The sequence below is a fragment of the Dryas octopetala genome, chromosome 8, assembly GCF_963921425.1.
Source record: "Dryas octopetala chromosome 8, drDryOcto1.1, whole genome shotgun sequence".
Taxonomy (NCBI): Eukaryota; Viridiplantae; Streptophyta; class Magnoliopsida; order Rosales; family Rosaceae; genus Dryas; species Dryas octopetala.
The window spans coordinates 10,304,420-10,325,200 of record NC_141373.1 but is presented as its reverse complement, the minus strand read 5'-3'; the positions used below and the strand labels follow the sequence as shown (position 1 = coordinate 10,325,200).

The 20,781-nt window shown below is 39.5% G+C and overlaps 1 protein-coding gene and 2 long non-coding RNA genes across 3 annotated transcripts; all 3 read left to right on the top strand.

Annotated features, from left to right (window-relative positions):
* The first annotated feature begins 379 nt into the window (after positions 1 to 379).
* Positions 380 to 2,010, top strand: LOC147277080 (uncharacterized). The gene is made up of 4 exons (XR_015123772.1): positions 380 to 558; positions 646 to 691; positions 1,145 to 1,216; positions 1,859 to 2,010. It is a non-coding gene; the product is annotated as an uncharacterized LOC147277080 (long non-coding RNA).
* Positions 2,011 to 7,765: 5,755 nt separating this feature from the next.
* On the top strand, positions 7,766 to 9,380 carry LOC147277079 (uncharacterized). Its single transcript, XR_015123773.1, has 4 exons — positions 7,766 to 7,944; positions 8,032 to 8,077; positions 8,531 to 8,602; positions 9,245 to 9,380. It is a non-coding gene; the product is annotated as an uncharacterized LOC147277079 (long non-coding RNA).
* Positions 9,381 to 13,393: 4,013 nt separating this feature from the next.
* LOC147277078 (protein DETOXIFICATION 46, chloroplastic-like) lies at positions 13,394 to 19,069 on the top strand. The gene is made up of 14 exons (XM_086253254.1): positions 13,394 to 13,925; positions 14,101 to 14,195; positions 14,384 to 14,492; positions 14,641 to 14,696; positions 15,310 to 15,365; positions 15,568 to 15,706; positions 15,794 to 15,931; positions 16,015 to 16,083; positions 16,197 to 16,307; positions 16,542 to 16,670; positions 17,587 to 17,664; positions 18,341 to 18,412; positions 18,519 to 18,581; positions 18,739 to 19,069. The coding sequence occupies exons 1-14, from the start codon at positions 13,475 to 13,477 to the stop codon at positions 18,838 to 18,840; spliced, it is 1,668 nt and encodes a 555-aa protein (XP_086109380.1). The 5' UTR covers positions 13,394 to 13,474; the 3' UTR covers positions 18,841 to 19,069.
* The last annotated feature ends 1,712 nt before the right edge of the window (positions 19,070 to 20,781 follow it).

The following is a 20,781-nucleotide window of genomic DNA, read 5'->3' as shown; positions in this document are numbered from 1 at the left end:
CTAGTCGATACGAGTCCGTAGTATTTTTCGGGGTATTTTTCCGAGTCCCGAGCTATTTTTAATTAATTTTTGAAGTTGAGAAAAATAGGAAAAAGAAAATAAAATAGGAAAAACACCAGATCGCGCCACGTGGCACGATCTGGAGCGTCTAACGATGCATGGCAGCAAGATCTGATGGCTGCATGTGCAGCCAAGTGTCAAAGCCTTCGCCACGTGTCAATTTCTCATTGGTCAAAGTTATGACGGTTGACTTGAGTCAACCCAGTCAACTCGGATGAGTCAACCGAGTTGACTCACTCACCCTCCCTATAAATAGTGGCGTGAACCCCAGCTGATCCTCACAAATTCAGCCGCACGCTTCCCAAGAGAGAGCTTCTCTCTCCTCTCTCCTCATTTCTCTCTCTTCTTCAATCTTGTTTTGAGTTTATCTTGAGTTCTGGAGCTCCGATCGACGATCCGATTTCGCCTACGCGATCGTGGCGACGAGCTCTTCAATTCTAGTAGTGTGAAGGCTATGTTTTGGTGAAGTTTTAAAAAAATCATTTCTGAGCTCCATAGGTAATTTCTTGATCCCTGTCGAATTTCTGCTAAAATTTTGTTAAATAAATCTCTTGTTAATTAGGCTATTTTAATCTTATTATTTAGCAAGTCTAGTAGTACCGAGACTCTGCTCGTGGGAAGTCTTCAACAGGTGTACCCTTAACCCAGCTTATTTAATTTGCTGTTGTTTAAGTGGTGGTTATAGACGAAATACCGTTTAACTGTTGTTATTAAATGAACTTAATAAATATTGAGGCCATATCAGTGGTAACCAAATAACGTGATGACTAAGGTCAGTCCATGAGCATACATGCGTTGGGTACTGAGCCAGAGCTCCCTCAGTTTCCCCATGCACTGACCTGGTCACGTTGTAAGGTTCATATCTGATCAACCTCCTCGACAATAAATTAAAATAAACTTAGAAACCACACGGTCTGACATGACTGTCTGCCTCGGGGAGCAGGGTCATGCCGGATCAAGAATTTAGAGAAGCCTAGCAAGTTACGCTAGTGCCAAACCTCTAAATTTTACCTGGTCTTAACAGACAAGGTCGAGAGTACGTTTAGTACGTTCCTAATAGCTGTCGTCGGATTCGGATCTCCAGTTTCCCAACAGGTACAAGTGGGACCCAGACACAGGAAAGGGATCAGGCAATGGACACACTTTGGTAAAGCAGGTAGGGGGAAGGTACCATATCCCGGTTATTGGATTTCCTGCCTATTTTCGTACTATATGTATATGAAAATGTATTTCACAGAGAATGTGCATGATTTTTGTATGGCATATTTGTGTGATTTTTCTCTGTGTGATACCTTGGACGACCTGAGAGTAACGGGCACGTGTTGTGACCTTGGGTTTCGATCCCCTAAACCTCCGGAGGGGTAAGTACGGACTGGTTAGTCGAATGTCCTTCTGGGGAGGCTAACCAATGTGGTATTACCAGGTAAATGGATACTCTCACCACAGTATCGAGGTGGTGGTTGAATTTCCGATACTGGTGGTTGGCCTGTATGTGATCGGTCGCAGGTATGTTTCTGAACTATGTCACGTGACAGGAAGGATTTTCACTGAAAAAGATGTATGAGCATGCAAAGGCTTTACTCACTGATTATTGGCATAATTATCTTTATCATTACTGGCTTTGGTTACAGTATCATTGATACTGATACCCTGTTTTTGGGTGTGCATTGCTTTTAAACTGTTTTCCTTGAAATCCTATATTTTCGAGTATTGTTTCAAACCTAACCAGGATTTTCCCTCGAGGGGAAGCGATGAACGTATGTGACGCTTACCCCCTACTGTACTCTTGTGAGTGCAGATAATCCAGTTGTTGGAGACCAAGATTGAGGTCGTGGGTGTGGCACTTGCAGCTTGTCAGTTTCAGTCTTGCTATCTGGTTTAGATCCTTTCTTTGGATCCGTGGTGGTGTTTCTCTTTCATCCTCGTAGGTGGCATATCCCAATGGCTATCCATGAGTCCAATTTGTTGCACCACTTTATTGAAGACTGAATCACTCTGGCGTGGGTTGGACTATCCTGACATATCTGTTTATCTACTGTTTATTTATGTAGCATTAGGGTTAGTGTATTTGAAACATATAACCCTCACGGGTTGGTACTCTTTACTATTATTTATAATATGAGGCATTTTCAGTAATTTCTTCCGTTGTATTTTTACTACTCTGATCCAACCCGGGTTCTTCAATAAAAAGGGCTTAACTCGTTTTAGAGAGCTTGGGAGTATAATACTCGGGGTAAGGGGTATTATAGTCTCAAGATCTTTAAGACGGGTGCCGCTGTGGTGTTCCCAGTTTCGGGGCGTCACAGAAAAAGTGGTATCAGAGCGGTACGACCTAAAATAATAATAATAATAATAAATAAATAGATAACTTTGTAAGATCGTTAGTAGATTATTTTTACTAATATGCAGGATATGCCAACCCAGAGCCGATTCAGCAGATTCCTTCGAAGTTTCCAACCAAACACATTCTTCGATAAGTCTTTCCCTTGAAACACTTTTGTTCCTTGTATTATTTGTGTCAATCATTCCCTTATTTGTTTTCAGTCTTGCTGACAAGATGCCACCCCGTTTCGATCGAACTAACAGTAATGCCAATAATCGGTTCGACCCACAACAAATGGCTGAATTTATGCAGGCTTTCTTTGCTCAACAAGCTGGTAACCGTCTCACTCCCGCTGAACGTGAAGATAAGCGACGAGGCGAGTACTTAGATCGTTTCCTTAGGACTAAGCCGATGAAGTTTCACGGAAGTTCTGAACCCGATTTAGCTGAGAATTGGGTTACGCACATCGAGAAGAAGCTCGAGTCGATTAACGCACCAGATGAGTACAAGATCTGGCTAGCTACACATGTGTTTGAAGGCGAAGCTGACGGATGGTGGAGATGCATTAGGCACCGAGAAAATATTAACACTATGACTTGGGAAGGATTTAGGGAATTGTTCTACGACAGATATTTTCCCGAGCCACTGCAGATGACAAAGATGAAGGAATTCATGGATCTAGAGCAGGGAAACATGACTGTTTCTGAATACGTGGGAAAGTTTACTGAACTTGGACGTTTCGTCCCATCTACCATGAATGACGAGAAGGCAAAGACTGTCAGATTTCTGCAAGGTCTGAAGAACGGGTGTCGCCAATACTTGGCAAGTCAAAGGCTTACAGTTTTCAAAGATGTGGTCAATACTGCTTATGCTCAGGAGCAGGATTTCCTTGCAACTAGACAGAAAGGGGAAATTGCGAGGTCTGAGGGAACAAGACTAGGAAAAAGAAGAAATTTTCAGAGGGGAGGACCCTCCTGAAACCAAAGAAACTGGAAGAAGACTAGACTTCAAATTTGTTTCCAGTGTGGAGATGAAGGCCACTACAGAAATAATTGTCCTACTAGAACACAGCAGAATGCCCCCAGGCCACAACCACAGATACAGGCTGTACCACAACCATTTAGAGCTCAACCATTGCAACAGGCACCACCGCAACCCAACAATCGTGGAGGACAAGGAAGAGGTGGCGGAGGAAGACCACAACCAGCTAGAGGAGGACGAGTTTTTGCAGTAAGAGCTAACCAGGAAGAAGCCCCACTTGACGGTACTATACTGCTCTTTAATACTGAAGTTAGAATTTTGTTTGATACGGGTGCTTCACACTCATTTGTCTCTGTTAGCTTTACTGAGGAATTAAGATTGCATGCCGAACCTTTAGCTGAAACCATCCACATGAGTACACCCATTGGAACAACAACCGAAGTAGATAGAATTTACCAATCTTGCCAACTAGTAGTCCAAAACCGAGTCTTGACAGCAAACCTATACCCTTTGAACATGGATTACTACGACCTTATTCTAGGAATGGATTGGTTACAAGAAAATCAGGCACAGATCGATTGTGAGAAAAGAAAAGTGAAGGTAGTCACGAGTAACAGAGAAGAGGTGATCATCCGATTGCACAAACCGCTACAACCCATCAACCCATTGCTGAGAGTTTGTTTCAAAAGCAAGAAAGTTATGCTATGCTATTCACTCATCCTTTCCACACAAGCCAAGCAGAAGGAAGATAAACCAATACCAGTGGTAGATGAATACCCAGACGTTTTTCCAGAAGATCTGCCCGGAATCCCACCAACAAGAGAAGTAGAATTCAAGATTGAACTTGTACCAGGCACTCAACCTATTTCAAACCCGCCCTACCGCATGGCACCAGCCGAGATGGTGGAGCTGAAGAAGCAATTAGACGACTTGAAGGAGAAGGGCTTTATCAGAGAAAGTATATCACCATGGGGAGCCCCTGTTCTATTCGCCAAAAAGCATGATGGAACATTGCGACTCTGCATAGACTACCGGAAGCTGAACCAAGTCACAATAAAGAACAAGTATCCATTGCCTAGAATTGACGAGCTATTTGATCAACTTAGTGGAGCGAAGTACTTCTCAAAGATTGATCTCAGATCCGGCTACCATCAACTCAGAGTTCGAGATGAAGACGTCCCAAAGACTGCTTTTCGTACCAGAAACGGACATTATGAGTTCGTTGTGATGCCGTTTGGATTGACAAATGCACCTGCCGCATTCATGGACCTGATGAACCGAGCATTCCGTCCATACTTGGACAGATTTGTTATTGTCTTCATCGACGACATCCTGATTTACTCCAAGAGTAAGGAAGAGCATCTGAGAATTGTTCTACAGACATTACTTCAAAAGCAACTTTATGCCAAGAAGTCAAAATGTGAATTTTGGCTGAAAGAGGTACATTTCCTTGGCCACATCATCTCAGAAAAAGGATTATCTCCTGATCCCAAGAAGATCGAAGCAGTTCTGAATTGGGAACAACCGAAGAGCATGACGGAAGTCCGTAGTTTTCTTGGATTAGCAGGTTATTACAGAAGGTTCGTAGAAGGTTTTTCCAAGATTGCTACCCCGATGACTCGATTACTCAGAAAAGGATTCAAGTTTGAATGGAACGAGAAGTGTGAAGAAGCATTCCAAGAGCTCAAGAAACGACTGACAACTGCCCCAGTGTTAGTCTTACCCAACAATGAAGATCCTTATGAAGTCTACACCGACGCGTCCATAATAGGAGTCGGATGTGTACTGATGCAGAATGGGCGAGTGATAGCCTATGCCTCAAGACAGTTGAAGGAATATGAAAAGAATTATCCAACTCATGATTTGGAGTTAGCCGCTGTTGTACACGCTCTAAAAATCTGGAGATGCTACTTGTATGGAGGCCGATTCACTGTTTTCTCAGATCACAAGAGCCTCAAGCATATATTCACTCAGAGAGATCTGAATTTGCGACAACGACGCTGGATGGAGTATCTTAAAGATTATGATTTTGAATTACAATATCATCCAGGAAAAGCCAACAAAGTAGCTGATGCACTGAGCAGGAAGAAAAACACTCTAGCCAGTTTATTGATGGCTGAACGGGAGATCCTACAGACTTTGGATCAGTACAAAGTCAACGTACGCCATGATGGAAGGATTGCAAGTATGCAGATTGAGCCCCAATTGGAGCAAGAATTAGTTCAAGAACAAGAAGAGGATCTAGAGATACGACAGAAAAAGAAGGAGGTATACTCAGGAGATGCACCTGGGGAATGGAAGGTACATTCTGATGGAAGTTTGAGATACAGAGGCCGAATAGTTGTGCCGAACAGGAAAGAAACAAGACAACGGATTCTGAACGAAGCTCATTCTACCAGTTTTGCTATGCACCCTGGAGGAACGAAAATGTATCAAGATTTGAAACGAAGATACTGGTGGAAAGGTATGAAAAGAGACGTGGCTGATTTTGTTAATCACTGTGTGACCTGCCAACAAGTGAAAGCCGAACACCAGAAGCCGTCTGGATTGTTGCAACCGTTACCTACTCCAGAGTGGAAGTGGGATTGTGTTACTATGGATTTCATCACCGATCTGCCGAGAAATACAAAAGGGCACAATGGTATTTGGGTTATCGTGGACAGACTCACGAAGTCAGCTCATTTCTTGCCGGTCAAGATGAACTCACCCGTTGATTATTTTGCTGATCTCTATGTCGAATGGATTGTTCGATTGCATGGTATTCCGAAGACGATTGTTTCCGATCGAGATCCCCGATTTACGTCTCGATTATGGCGGAAGTTACAATCTGAATTAGGCACTCAGTTGAATCTTAGCAGTGCCTATCATCCGCAGACGGATGGGCAATCTGAAAGAGTTATTCAGATACTGGAAGATATGTTGCGAGCTTGTGTTCTAGATTTCAGAGGTAAGTGGAGTGAGTACTTACCGCTCGCCGAGTTCGTATATAACAATAGTTATCAAAGCAGTATCAAGATGGCACCGTACGAAGCACTTTACGGAAGGCCGTGTCGTTCGCCACTCTGTTGGGCCGATGTTGAGGACCGAGTTGTTCTGGGTCCTGAAGTGATTAAAGAAACGACCGAAAAGGTCAAGATAGTCAAGAAACGACTAGAAATCGCCCAGAGTAGGCAGAGATCGTACGCTGATCGAAGGAGGAAGCCTTTGGAATTTCAAGTTGAGGACTTGGTGTTTCTGAAAGTTAGCCCTTTGAAGGGTACATTTCGATTTGGTATGCGAGGCAAGTTGGCACCCAGGTATATTGGACCGTTCAAGGTTTTGGAACGTGTCGGGAAAGTTGCTTACAGGTTGGAGTTGCCGCCTCAGTTAGCATACATACATAACGTATTCCATGTGTCCCAGTTGAAAAAGAGTGTGCCTGACATCCCTCAGGTGATGCCTTGGATTGGTTTACCGCTCGAACCAAACGTGTCTTATGTGGAAGGACCTGTTTCTATTTTAGCTTACGAGACGAAACAACTCAGGAATAGGAAGGTACCACTTGTAAAAGTTCAGTGGCAGCACCATGGAGTCGAGGAAGCGACATGGGAACTGGAATCCGACATGAGGAAGAGATACCCGCATCTCTTTAGTGAACTCAGGTAATCTCGAGGACGAGATTTTTTCTAAGTAGGGGAGGATGTGAGACCCAAAATTTTCCAAATTTATTTTGGAATTTTTCTTTAATTTCTAGAATTTTTCTAGAAATTTGTTTGGCGGAAAATCGTATTTTTCGCCTTAAGCTTTAATTGTTTGACCAACTTTGACTAGAGTTTTGACCCAAGTTAGACCTTTTAAAAGGTGGTACTTTTACTCACGAACCCAACGGAGCAAGTCTCGTATTATTCCGAGTCCGGGAGATTATTTTATGAATTTCCCAAAATTTCATTTTTAAAAGCATTTTATCTTAGTTTGTGGAGCTTGAAATTTTCAAAATTTTTCTAAAGGGCAAATTGGTATTTTGACCTCATAGTTAATTAGTACTAGTCGATACGAGTCCGTAGTATTTTTCGGGGTATTTTTCCGAGTCCCGAGCTATTTTTAATTAATTTTTGAAGTTGAGAAAAATAGGAAAAAGAAAATAAAATAGGAAAAACACCAGATCGCGCCACGTGGCACGATCTGGAGCGTCTAACGATGCATGGCAGCAAGATCTGATGGCTGCATGTGCAGCCAAGTGTCAAAGCCTTCGCCACGTGTCAATTTCTCATTGGTCAAAGTTATGACGGTTGACTTGAGTCAACCCAGTCAACTCGGATGAGTCAACCGAGTTGACTCACTCACCCTCCCTATAAATAGTGGCGTGAACCCCAGCTGATCCTCACAAATTCAGCCGCACGCTTCCCAAGAGAGAGCTTCTCTCTCCTCTCTCCTCATTTCTCTCTCTTCTTCAATCTTGTTTTGAGTTTATCTTGAGTTCTGGAGCTCCGATCGACGATCCGATTTCGCCTACGCGATCGTGGCGACGAGCTCTTCAATTCTAGTAGTGTGAAGGCTATGTTTTGGTGAAGTTTTAAAAAAATCATTTCTGAGCTCCATAGGTAATTTCTTGATCCCTGTCGAATTTCTGCTAAAATTTTGTTAAATAAATCTCTTGTTAATCAGGCTATTTTAATCTTATTATTTAGCAAGTCTAGTAGTACCGAGACTCTGCTCGTGGGAAGTCTTCAACAGGTGTACCCTTAACCCAGCTTATTTAATTTGCTGTTGTTTAAGTGGTGGTTATAGACGAAATACCGTTTAACTGTTGTTATTAAATGAACTTAATAAATATTGAGGCCATATCAGTGGTAACCAAATAACGTGATGACTAAGGTCAGTCCATGAGCATACATGCGTTGGGTACTGAGCCAGAGCTCCCTCAGTTTCCCCATGCACTGACCTGGTCACGTTGTAAGGTTCATATCTGATCAACCTCCTCGACAATAAATTAAAATAAACTTAGAAACCACACGGTCTGACATGACTGTCTGCCTCGGGGAGCAGGGTCATGCCGGATCAAGAATTTAGAGAAGCCTAGCAAGTTACGCTAGTGCCAAACCTCTAAATTTTACCTGGTCTTAACAGACAAGGTCGAGAGTACGTTTAGTACGTTCCTAATAGCTGTCGTCGGATTCGGATCTCCAGTTTCCCAACAGGTACAAGTGGGACCCAGACACAGGAAAGGGATCAGGCAATGGACACACTTTGGTAAAGCAGGTAGGGGGAAGGTACCATATCCCGGTTATTGGATTTCCTGCCTATTTTCGTACTATATGTATATGAAAATGTCTTTCACAGAGAATGTGCATGATTTTTGTATGGCATATTTGTGTGATTTTTCTCTGTGTGATACCTTGGACGACCTGAGAGTAACGGGCACGTGTTGTGACCTTGGGTTTCGATCCCCTAAACCTCCGGAGGGGTAAGTACGGACTGGTTAGTCGAATGTCCTTCTGGGGAGGCTAACCAATGTGGTATTACCAGGTAAATGGATACTCTCACCACAGTATCGAGGTGGTGGTTGAATTTCCGATACTGGTGGTTGGCCTGTATGTGATCGGTCGCAGGTATGTTTCTGAACTATGTCACGTGACAGGAAGGATTTTCACTGAAAAAGATGTATGAGCATGCAAAGGCTTTACTCACTGATTATTGGCATAATTATCTTTATCATTACTGGCTTTGGTTACAGTATCATTGATACTGATACCCTGTTTTTGGGTGTGCATTGCTTTTAAACTGTTTTCCTTGAAATCCTATATTTTCGAGTATTGTTTCAAACCTAATCAGGATTTTCCCTCGAGGGGAAGCGATGAACGTATGTGACGCTTACCCCCTACTGTACTCTTGTGAGTGCAGATAATCCAGTTGTTGGAGACCAAGATTGAGGTCGTGGGTGTGGCACTTGCAGCTTGTCAGTTTCAGTCTTGCTATCTGGTTTAGATCCTTTCTTTGGATCCGTGGTGGTGTTTCTCTTTCATCCTCGTAGGTGGCATATCCCAATGGCTATCCATGAGTCCAATTTGTTGCACCACTTTATTGAAGACTGAATCACTCTGGCGTGGGTTGGACTATCCTGACATATCTGTTTATCTACTGTTTATTTATGTAGCATTAGGGTTAGTGTATTTGAAACATATAACCCTCACGGGTTGGTACTCTTTACTATTATTTATAATATGAGGCATTTTCAGTAATTTCTTCCGTTGTATTTTTACTACTCTGATCCAACCCGGGTTCTTCAATAAAAAGGGCTTAACTCGTTTTAGAGAGCTTGGGAGTATAATACTCGGGGTAAGGGGTATTATAGTCTCAAGATCTTTAAGACGGGTGCCGCTGTGGTGTTCCCAGTTTCGGGGCGTCACAGATCGGGTGAGCGTGAGGTTGGGGGTGGGGGTGTGGGTGTGTATTGTTTGAAAGGGTTAAGTGGGTGTGTATTGTTTGAATGGATGGGTGGGGTGTGTAAGAGAAATTTGGTAAAATTAATGAAATTGAGGGTATTTTGGTAATGAGAAGGGTGTGTTAAAGAGAAATTTTATATTTTAAAAGATAGGGTTAAATGTAAAAATGGTCCACAAACTTTACAGTGAATCTCAATTTAGTCCACTAACTATAAAAAGTGTCAGTTTGGTCAACGAACTTTTCAAGTTGTATCAAAGCAGTACAAACGTTAACTTCTATCGAAAAATTTAACGAAAAGTGATCATGTGCACAGCAAGTGACCACATTTTCAGAGGTATTTCAATCCGTTCATCACATTTTCATATAACCAATTTCGTTAATTTTTGGATGAAAGTTAGTGTTTGTACTGCTTTGGTACAAATTGAAAAATTTATGGACCAAATTGACATTTTTTATAATTAGTGGACCAAATTGAGATTCACTGTAAAGTTCGTGGACCATTTTTGTATTTAACCCTAAAAGATAATAAAAAGTGTGTGCAAAAAGAAAAAAAAAAGTGTGCGGATAGCAGCTTTCTATATTAAAACCAAAAAGATTAATACTTTAAAAAAATTAAAACTAAGAAACATTAAAATAAAAAATACTAAAACTAAAAAAGATTATAATTAAAAAGATTAAAACTATAAAAAAATTTAAAATCGAAAAAGGTTAAAAACAAAAAACAAAAGAAGAGGGAGGTGCAGTTCACATCGCACCCCCCATCCCCACCCCGTCACGACAAGCCCCACCGCCTCGCCCTCAGGAGCTTCATCGAAGACTATATCAACAAAGTGGAGCTGGTTCAATTCAACCGCGACACCGCCGACTTCGCCACCGACAGCCGCCTCATCTTCGACTACCCCTACGCAGCCACCAACCTGATGTTCTTCCCCTCTGCGGCTCCGCCGAGGACTCAGCAAACCCCGACCTCATCGACGGGCGAGGTGGGGCAACGACGGTAAGTAGGGTTGTCGCCGGAGATAGGTTGGGGCTGGGTGGGGAGGGGGTGCGATTTGCACCTCCTTTATTTATTTATTTTTATAGTTTTAATCTTTTTCATTGTTAGTTTTAAATTTAATTTTTTTAATAGGAAATTACAGTTTTAACTCTAAAAAAAAGTAATGTGATTGTCACGTCGTATTTTTTTAACAGAAGTTAATTATAACAGAAATGACGAAATTTCTCATATTGATACAAATTATTAATTAATATCATTCATCAATATAACTCTAAATATATGTCTGAAATAACATTAATCCCAAAATATATATGTCCTATTTAAAAAATTTTCCTTTTGTTATTGAAGATTTGAAGATACTAGTTTTATGGCCAACCAAGAAGTATATCCCGGTTTAGGTAGCTTTCTTGTTTTGGGTTTCAGCCTAATTGTATTGAAAAAAAATAAAAATACTTGTTTCAGTCTATTGTTGGAAGAACTCCTTCAACCATTTTCGAATATGCATGTTTTTTGATTTTTTAAGTTTAATTTATGACTTAATTTTTTATTTATTTTAAATATAAAAAAATAATTCGTTATGAGAAAAACTCAATAGAACATGCTTCAACAAGACATATCTCACAATAAAGTGGATCTCCTCACAATAAAGTGGATCTCATGTATTAAGGGGCTCACCTCGTTGTAAGAGATGTCCCGGATCATGCTTCATAGAAGAGTCACTCGGAGTACCCTAAACCCTACTTGTTTGTTTGAATGGGACTGAAACAAGTATTGTTAAAAAAAGAACAACACACACCACACACCACACATGGTACGCATTGATTATCATATATTTGACTTTTGACTCTGCCCCCTCATGACAGAAGTACAGCAATGAGTGAGATATCAATGATTTGACAGGCAGCTTCCTTGCTGGAGCAAGCAAGCATTGGGCAAGTCAGTGTTGTCGGCTAGCTACTACAATTATTTGAGCTTTTATTTTTTGGGGGAATTCAATTATTTGAGATTTGTTGGTATCCGAATTATGGTGCATTATTTCTTGGTTGGTATATAATAAATGGTCTACTAGTTTGGCCAATGCACCTCTCAGATCTCAGATCTCATATGTTGACTGGCTCTAAGCTGTTTTTATATTCAAAGGAAATGCTTGGTTGCAATTATTCTTTAATTGAGTACTGCATGAGTTTCTGCATTCTACAATTTTATATTTGCTGGGGAATTTGGTCCATCTCAGGCCTCTGAATCTGGGTCAGTTTGTCAAAGTAAATAAAATGACTAAAACACATGTCACATGTTCGGAATTGGTCATGGATCAATACATTTCAAAGTGAATGCAAGAGAAGATAGATCCACCTAACAATGACTCATGAATTTGGGTAAGTTATGGTAAGAAAGTGTTAAAGGGGTGAATTGGTGGTAAGAAAGTGTCAAAAAGGGGAATTGGATGGAAGAATTTTAGAATAAGTAATTTGGATTTTGAGTTTTTAGAAACATTAAATTTAATTATTTAAAGGAGTAGATAAGAGATTTCAAATACTTAATAGAAAAGTGTTAATTCACAAACAATGTTTCAAATTCAAAGGTTACTATTCTTCTTGTTCCTAGATCTAATATGAAGTTATGGATTAAGAGCTTTAGTTGAATGAAATTAACATTCTCATTTTGACCACAATTAAAGCCTTTTAATCAAAAAAGTCAACACCTACTAGTAAATAGTACAAGCAATTTGAAGTAATTTTTGGATGACACTGTAACACCCCCCATGTGACATCTAAAAATTTCTGAGCAATTTAAACAATACTTGCCCTTCACACAAAATCTTCCCATTTATATCAATGATGATAACATTCTTACACACCAACCAGAAAGTAAAAAATAAATTTAAAAATGTTGGTGCATGTTTTTTACCCCAATTTCTCTTATAATTGCAAAGACTAAAGAGTGATGGCAGGCAGCTGATTGCTGATGATGTCACTTATTGCAGTTATTTACCGAGGATACTATTTGCACACCTTCTTTTCTTTTAGTACACACCCTTTACTGTTGTACTCTTTATTTTACTTTTTAATTTTTTAAATTTCTTTCTACACACCTAAAATATTACCAAATAACCTCACTTACAAAAAAAAAAAACCCTAACAGCACCCCAAACCCAACCCATCCCCTCTACACACCCATTGGATTTGCCCGTGGTGGCCGGATTCGTCGTCGACTCTCTCTCTCTCTCTTTTTTTTTTTTTTTTTTTTTCTGTTTCTCTTTTAGCAGGACCCTTTCCGTCTAGTAAGGAACTTGCAAGAGAGAGAGAAAAAAAAGAGGGAAGAGAAAGAAAGAGAGAGATAAGATGTGTCACAGGCGATGACTCTGACCGCCAACGACAAGGGCGGTGACGAGTGGAGGAGGCCGGCAATGGAGTTGGGTGAGTTTTGGTTTATTTTGTTATTTTTTGTCTTTTATGATAATTTTGTTTTGAGTGAGTTTTGTCATTTCATAAAACGGTTAAAATGGGTGCGTAGTGAAAGAAATAAGGATGTGCAAATTGCAGCCTATTTATACCGCCAGTTCTCTCTCCCTACTTTTAAAATTCAGTTATAAAATAGTAAACGCCAACTGCTGACTGACTGACTCCTCCTCTTCTTGTTCTTCATTTCAATCTCTTCCACATTTCCACTCCCAATTCCTAAAACTCAAAATGCAAGCCAAAGCCTTGGCTTGCTCTTCTCTCTCTCTTCTTCCAAACCCTATTCACAGTCTTCTCTCTCGCTCTCCCACCAAAACTCATGGCTTACACAGCTCTCAATATTCCTCTTCAAACTTGCGCATTTCGTTGCCAGAGACCCACCGCCGCCGCCGACTAGTACCTTCTTGCGGTAATTCTGTCCCGGAAGTCCTCGCCCAAGAACCTGAAATCGTTAATGAAATGGATGGTGAAGTGGCTTCGGTTGCTGCATTGGGGGAAGAAACAGAGGTGGTGTTGGAGGTTAAGAAGGAGGAGTTGCTAAATCAGAGCATATTTGATCAGATAAAGGAGATCTTGATGTTCTCGGGACCCGCCACGGGGATTTGGGTCATGGGGCCTTTGATGAGCCTCATTGACACCGCGGTCATTGGTCAGGGAAGCTCAATTGAGCTTGCTGCTCTGGGTACGTGTTTCTTTGGAATTCTGCTTGAGCTTTTATACATTCTCTGTTTGATTCCTGAGAAAATCTAGGATTGACATTTCATCATTTTGATTCTGGGTTTTTCTTTGGCAACCAAATGGAGGGTGTTCATGTTTTAGATTGGATTAATAGTAGAGGTTTGGTTTGGGGTTGGCAGGTCCTGGAACGATTTTGTGTGACCATATGAGTCACATGTTCATGTTTCTTTCAATTGCCACTTCCAATTTGGTTGCTACTGCCCTTGCAAGACAGGTTAGTTTCATATAGGACTGTTGCTTCTTTTATATCAATACTACAGAAAATGATGAAGTTGCAAAAGAAACCTCAGCAACAATTCCATGTTAAAGTGGAAAATTCCTTTTTTTGATAGTTAATTAATCAAATGGGTTACAGTCATATATATGCACCAAATATCTTTTTGACTAGATAATATTTTGCAGGGTAAAAAAGAAGTGCAACATCAAATATCTACCTTGCTCTTTGTTGGGTTGTCGTCTGGCATCTTAATGCTTTTGTTTACAAAGTTTTTGGGTTCCTGGGCACTAGCTGGTAATTTAGACTTCTACTGATTGTGGTTATATTTTTATCATTGTCATCCTATAGTTTTCCGTATCATATACTACTACAAGAATCAGTACAGGAGATAGTTAAGAAAATCCAATTCAATGATAAATAAGCCAGTCTTGTGTTTCTGCAGCTCTTACAGGGTCAAAGAATGCGCATATTGTACCTGCAGCAAGCACATATGTCCAGGTGCATTCCCTTTAATAACAAGTTACCTTTTTTTTTTTTCTGTTTTTTTTTTTTTTCAAGAAGCATTTGCAATTTTTGCTTTATATTATAAGATAGTTTAGCATCTTATCTCAGCTATATGGTGTTGGCAATACAATGCTTGCATTGTCAACTTTCTATTGCAATCTGCAGGTTACCACATAAAGGGTACATCTTGAATTTAGCCTGTCCAACCTTACTATTTATGCACTTCATCTATTGCTTTGGTGCATATGACTGTGGAGGTTTGGAGAACTCCAATCTGATTGTAAGAAGCCAGTTGTCGTTAGGCCAGTGCTTTCTGCAACTTAGTGCCACCAATTCTTTCATTTGGGAGGAGATCTATCTTAAAATTTGAATTTTAAAAACACTTGTTTGGATTTAGTCTGTCATTTGGTAGTATTGATGCATTTTTCTTTTTGGTGCATATGAACATACATACTTTATCTGATGTACCTTCTGCTTGATGTTTTCCCAATTCTCATAACTACTTTACGGAAAAAGTTATTTTCCCTACTAAGTAGTACTAACTCATATTCTCCTTTGCCTTTATTATTATTTTTAACTCTGGTAACCGAATCTTTTATGTTGATAGGTTCGAGGATTAGCCTGGCCAGCAGTTCTTGTTGGATGTGTTGCTCAAAGTGCAAGGTGCTTATATTCTCTATCTTTCCATTAATTGTAACTGAATATGCCTCCTGATTATAGTTTTTGACATGAGTTGCATATGCTCCTTAGCTTTGCAAGAACTACTATATCAGTGTACTAATTTTCCAATTTCTTCTGCTATTTTTCCAACACTCATAATTTTAATTTGTCTATTTCATATCCAAATTGTCTTTTATGATTACAGTCTTGGCATGAAAGATTCATGGGGACCATTGAAGGCCTTAGCAGTAGCCACTGCTATAAATGGCACTGGTGACATAATATTTTGCAGTCTTTTAGGCTATGGTATTGCTGGTGCAGCATGGGCAACAATGGTTTCACAAGTATGCTGAATGGATATTCCTCTATTTAATATGAATGGTTTCAATTTCTTTATGAAAGATTATTGTTGATGCATCCATGTCTTTCAGGTTGTTTCATCTTATATGATGATCGCAAGTCTCAACAAGAAAGGATATGATGCCTTCTCCATCTCTGTTCCATCAGCAAACGACCTTCTAACTATATTTGGGCTTGCTGCTCCAGTGTTTGTAAAGACAATGTCAAAGGTTGGTTGCACTTTAGTTTATTCTAAAGATCTACAGCCTGCATATGATGACATACATGCATCTGAGACATTTTAATGTTTTAGGTGGCTTTCTATTCTCTCATGACATATGTTGCAACATCTATGAGCACCGTTTCTGTTGCTGCTCATCAGGTTAGTTACACTCTCAGAGTCCAACTAATAACACTTTTAACTTATTTTGCTATCCTCCTCACTTCCTGTCAGAGACTTAATCATGCACATGATTGACTTATCATTTACTATAGGTCATGATACAAATTTACATAATGTGTGTGGTATGGGGTGAGCCTCTCTCTCAAACAGCACAATCATTTATGCCTGAGTTTATATACGGAGTAAATCGAAGTCTGCCTAAGGTTAGTGACATGTATTGTCATCTATGCTACAGCCATCTCATCATACATCTTTTTTCACTCATTGGCTAATAAATTTGTGAAGGTTCATTCTGAATCACAACAGCCATTTATCACTTGTGTTTTTAATTAGTTTTTATAAGTGACAATTATGTAATTTGAATATATGCCTCTAATTTCCTCTACATGGATATCTGTCTGTCTAAAGTTTTCTGAAAGCTTAATAATTCCATTTAGGCTCGAATGCTGCTGAAGTCTCTTCTGATTATTGGAGCAATACTTGGATCAACATTAGGGACTATCGGAACAGTTGTTCCATGGTTACTCCCCAAGATCTTTACACATGATCCGAAGGTCATACAGGAGGTTAGTCTTTTGTTTCTTCCCCTTAACATTTTATCTCTATAATTTTTCTTTTCTACAATTATTTACTTTCACTTTAAGCGTTTCTGTGGTGTCATGACCAAGGGAGCCTCCACTGTGTAGCATCAATCCTTACATATTATTTGCAGCTCCCCACCATACCTACTTTAATAGGATTACGACAATTCCTAACTTTTGAGCTCCGTGTTGAGTGGCCCAATCTGTGTTGAGCTCAGCAAGTAGAATATGTGACAAATAAGTTGGAAACCAGAAGACAATTACTTGACTTTTTTGCTATTTCTCTTAAGCAGATGATGGTATATGTGCTGTTAGTCATTAGTAGTTCAATTAACAACAATGATAGGAGTGGTGGTGATCAGATCCAATCAATTTCTATTGGCAATCCATGATGGACACCACCCTATTAATGTGCTTCATACATTTACCTGATGGATATCAATTCGAATAAGTTTTTAGTAAATGAAGGCTGGCAATTTTCTATCTGCTTAAAAGTAATGAATTGTATGGTTTATGTCTTTGTATTACATATAAATGTTGAATAAATACATAAGCCAAAAAGGAAAAAGAGTGAGTTCATTTTTCAATGAAAAAATCTATATAGTTCATACCTTTTACTTTATCATGAGATTCATCACTCATATAAGAGGTTCAGATATATTGAATGGCTGTTCAAAGGCCCACCAATTAGTATGTCAGTGAAGCCCTGCAGGATGCAGTCTTGCTGAGATTAGCCCTATAATAGCCTCTATCACCTTCTGTCCTTCACCATCTTTATCATTCATCTTTGATCAGAGTATTGGGTTTTAAGGAGAGAAGTGAGTCCAATTATTAAATTGAAATTTCTATTTGGATGTAGAAATTATATTCTTCCTAATGTTCCACTGCTGTGTCCCTGCAGATGCACAAAGTGCTGGTTCCGTACTTCATTGCATTATCTATGACACCCTGCACACATTCCCTTGAGGGAACATTACTGGTATGTTTTGTTAGAACTTTAATTGTGCATGCTCTCATATTTTCAGTTGTCTTACCCTGCTTATTTACACACCTATTTTATGTATAAAAATTGAGTCTAGTGGAATTATTTAGCTTGTTAGTTACTAAGTTACATATCAAGTTAGGCTGTGCCAAGTTTGTTGAGGTTGTTCATATACCAAAGATAAAAATAAGGCCAGCTTTAAAATCTGAGTAAACATTGTGCAAGATGTGATTGATACTCCTATTGTCACATCTTCCTGAAGAGAGTCCATGATATCCCATACCCATCAAGAGGATTATAAAGTTGCAGACACCTTTGATGAGCAATTATTATTATATTTAATTTACTTTTGTAAGAATTGAATATAAAATCTAAACCAACCCTTTGGGCACTCAACCTCTCCCGGGTGAACACGAGGGTTATGCGTTCTTCTTTCATATTGTCTTTTGAGCTGTCAAGAATCATGAAGCTTTGATCTGTTAGACAAAAAGTGCCTTTACATGCTATCAGATAATAGGTGACTAGAGGTGTGCTTGGTGATCAATATGATCATAGCTCCAACCTGTTTTATTTAGTTTTTATGCTTTCATGATTCAGAATAAACTATCACTTGCAAAGGCTATGCATAACACATACATATCATGACTCATGAGGATATTGTTTACTTGTGCAGGCCGGAAGAGAGCTCAAATTTCTTAGCTTTGTTTTTAGTGGATGCTTTTCTGTGGGAGCTCTTCTTTTGTTGGTAGAGACCTATTTCTTTGCCCATATATCTGTCAATTCTCATAATTTATCTGGTATATTTATGCATTAACCATTGCAAAATGATTGCTTATTTTTCTCTTGACCAGTTTGTGAGCAATAGAGGTTATGGTTTGGCAGGCTGCTGGTGGGCACTTGTAGCCTTTCAATGTGTAAGACTAACATCCTCAACACTCTTATGCAACCTTTTTCTTTCTTTAATCTCTGACCATCAACTCTAAACCCCTGACATACAAGAATATAAGCTACCAGAAACGCTGTGCTGAATTTTTTTTGCAACCTCATCAAGTGCTCTAAAATTTTTTTCAGGGCCGATTTTTCCTTGCTCTCCAGCGTCTCCTGTCTCCAAATGGCATACTCCACTCCGAAGACTTAAGCCGGTATAATCTGGGGAAGCTCAAAGCTGCTTAGATGCATAATCTGCATTTTAAAAAAGAAAATTTATTTACATGATAATAGAAATTTTTGGGGTTTCCAGGGGTGCAAAATTCATGATTATTTCTTGTACCTAATTAGTAAATTATTAGGAATTGGAAAATGAAGTCCTCACTGTTGTTTCCATGCCACAATGAGAAGCTAAGGGCATAAGGGAGGCAGTTTGAGTGTAATTGGCTTATCAAATTATCTATGGAGCCATGAAAAAGATTCAACAAAAGACAGAAACACATGTAAAATGAATAAAATGTAGTTGTTTTACACTCTATTCACAATAAAGTTCAATGTTAAGTAAAATGTAAAATGAATAAAATATGTGCAAATGTTTTGTGAACTCACGTTTCAGAACAATTGGGTCTCATGCAAATGTTGCATTTTCAAAGGTGTCGCCAATTTGGAAGGTATACGTAGAAAATTAATTATGCGTTAGAAAAATAATCAACAAACAAGAAAAACATTTTTACCTGTTGCAGCAGAGTGCTACGCTGTCGTTTTGGGTCTGCAAGTGGGTCATGACCTTGTGGTCAAGTTCCTTGTTGATGAAGAGGAGTGCTTGATGGTTGAAGCCTTGAAAGTGCTTTGGTGGATGGAACTAAGTAGGGGTGGGCACGGTCCAGTCCAATTCAGTTCTCCCCCCAAACTGTGCACTGGACTGTGAAGGTTATCCAGTCCGGTCCAGTGCTGAGAACTGTACATTTTGCACCAGAACTGGACCAAACTGAACTGTAACAAGTTCAGTTTGGTCCGGTGCACTGATTGGGGCTGGACCAAAAATTGTACTGCTACAAGCCACCAAACAGATTCACAACCCCAAATCAACCAAGAAATTAAGAAACAAACCATTGTGAAATTCGACACTGAACACCATTTGATTGAATACATACATCCCAGCTAGAGAAAAATCAGTAAATCCCTAACCCAAAATCAGTAATCCCTAACCCCAAATCAAATCCTAAATCCCCAAATCAAACCCTAAATCAAACCCCTAACACAAAATCAAGCCTAAGCATACAAACAACAAATGAATATTGGAGCTTAACATGTGCAAGATATAATTCAGTTTCCCATCTATTAAAAGCAGTACACATAACTGAAATAGTGTGAGAGAGTGAGAGATCGAGATAGTTGAGAGGCGCTGAGAGAGTGAGAGATCGAGCTAGATTGAGAGGCGCTGAGAGAGTGAGAGATCGAGAGAGGAAGATCGCGACGACGGGAAGAGAGGAAGATGGTGGGGGCGACTAGGCGAGTCGGCGACGGACACAGCGTGAGGAAGACTGCGACGGCGAGAGGAAGACCGCGACAGCGTGAGGAAGACCGAGTCGGCGTGAGGTCTAGACTGCGGGCTCGGGCTGCGGCGTGAGGTCTGGACTGCGGGCTCGGGTTGCGGCGTGAGGGCTGAGGGTTTCAGACTTTCAGACTTTGATATTTGATAATTTTGAAACTTTGACTGTTTAGTGTTTACTTGTTTAATGTTTAGTGTCTTAGTGAATACTGAATAGTGACTTGAGTACTTGACTAGTTGACTTCAGTTGTTTACTTGTTTGTATGTTTGAGTTTTGTAATTAAATTAGGGTTTTAATTTTTTAAACACTTAAGTCACTTAAACACTTGTAATTAAATTGGGGTTTTAATTTTCATTGGGGTTTCAATTGTGGTTATATAGTTATACTTATATAGTTAATTAGTTATATGTTAAATATGTATAGAGTAATTAATATAATTTAGGGTATATGGTTATAGTTGACTATGAGTCTAATTGGGGTTTCATTGGGGTTTCAAATTTTCAATTAGGTTTATATACTTATATAATTATATATGTTATATACTTATATACTTATTACTTATATATAATATATGTATAGAGTAATTAACTAATTAATATAGTTTAGGGTATATAGTTATAATTTTATTAAGATA

Bases quoted from the DNA above. Each gene is read 5' to 3' on its own strand.
- LOC147277078 (XM_086253254.1), top strand. From the start codon at position 13,475: ATGCAAGCCAAAGCCTTGGCTTGCTCTTCTCTCTCTCTTCTTCCAAAC. The intron at 15,707-15,793 runs GTATGCTGAATG...CATGTCTTTCAG, and splicing joins GGGCAACAATGGTTTCACAA to GTTGTTTCATCTTATATGAT. The intron at 17,665-18,340 runs GTATGTTTTGTT...TTACTTGTGCAG, and splicing joins CCCTTGAGGGAACATTACTG to GCCGGAAGAGAGCTCAAATT.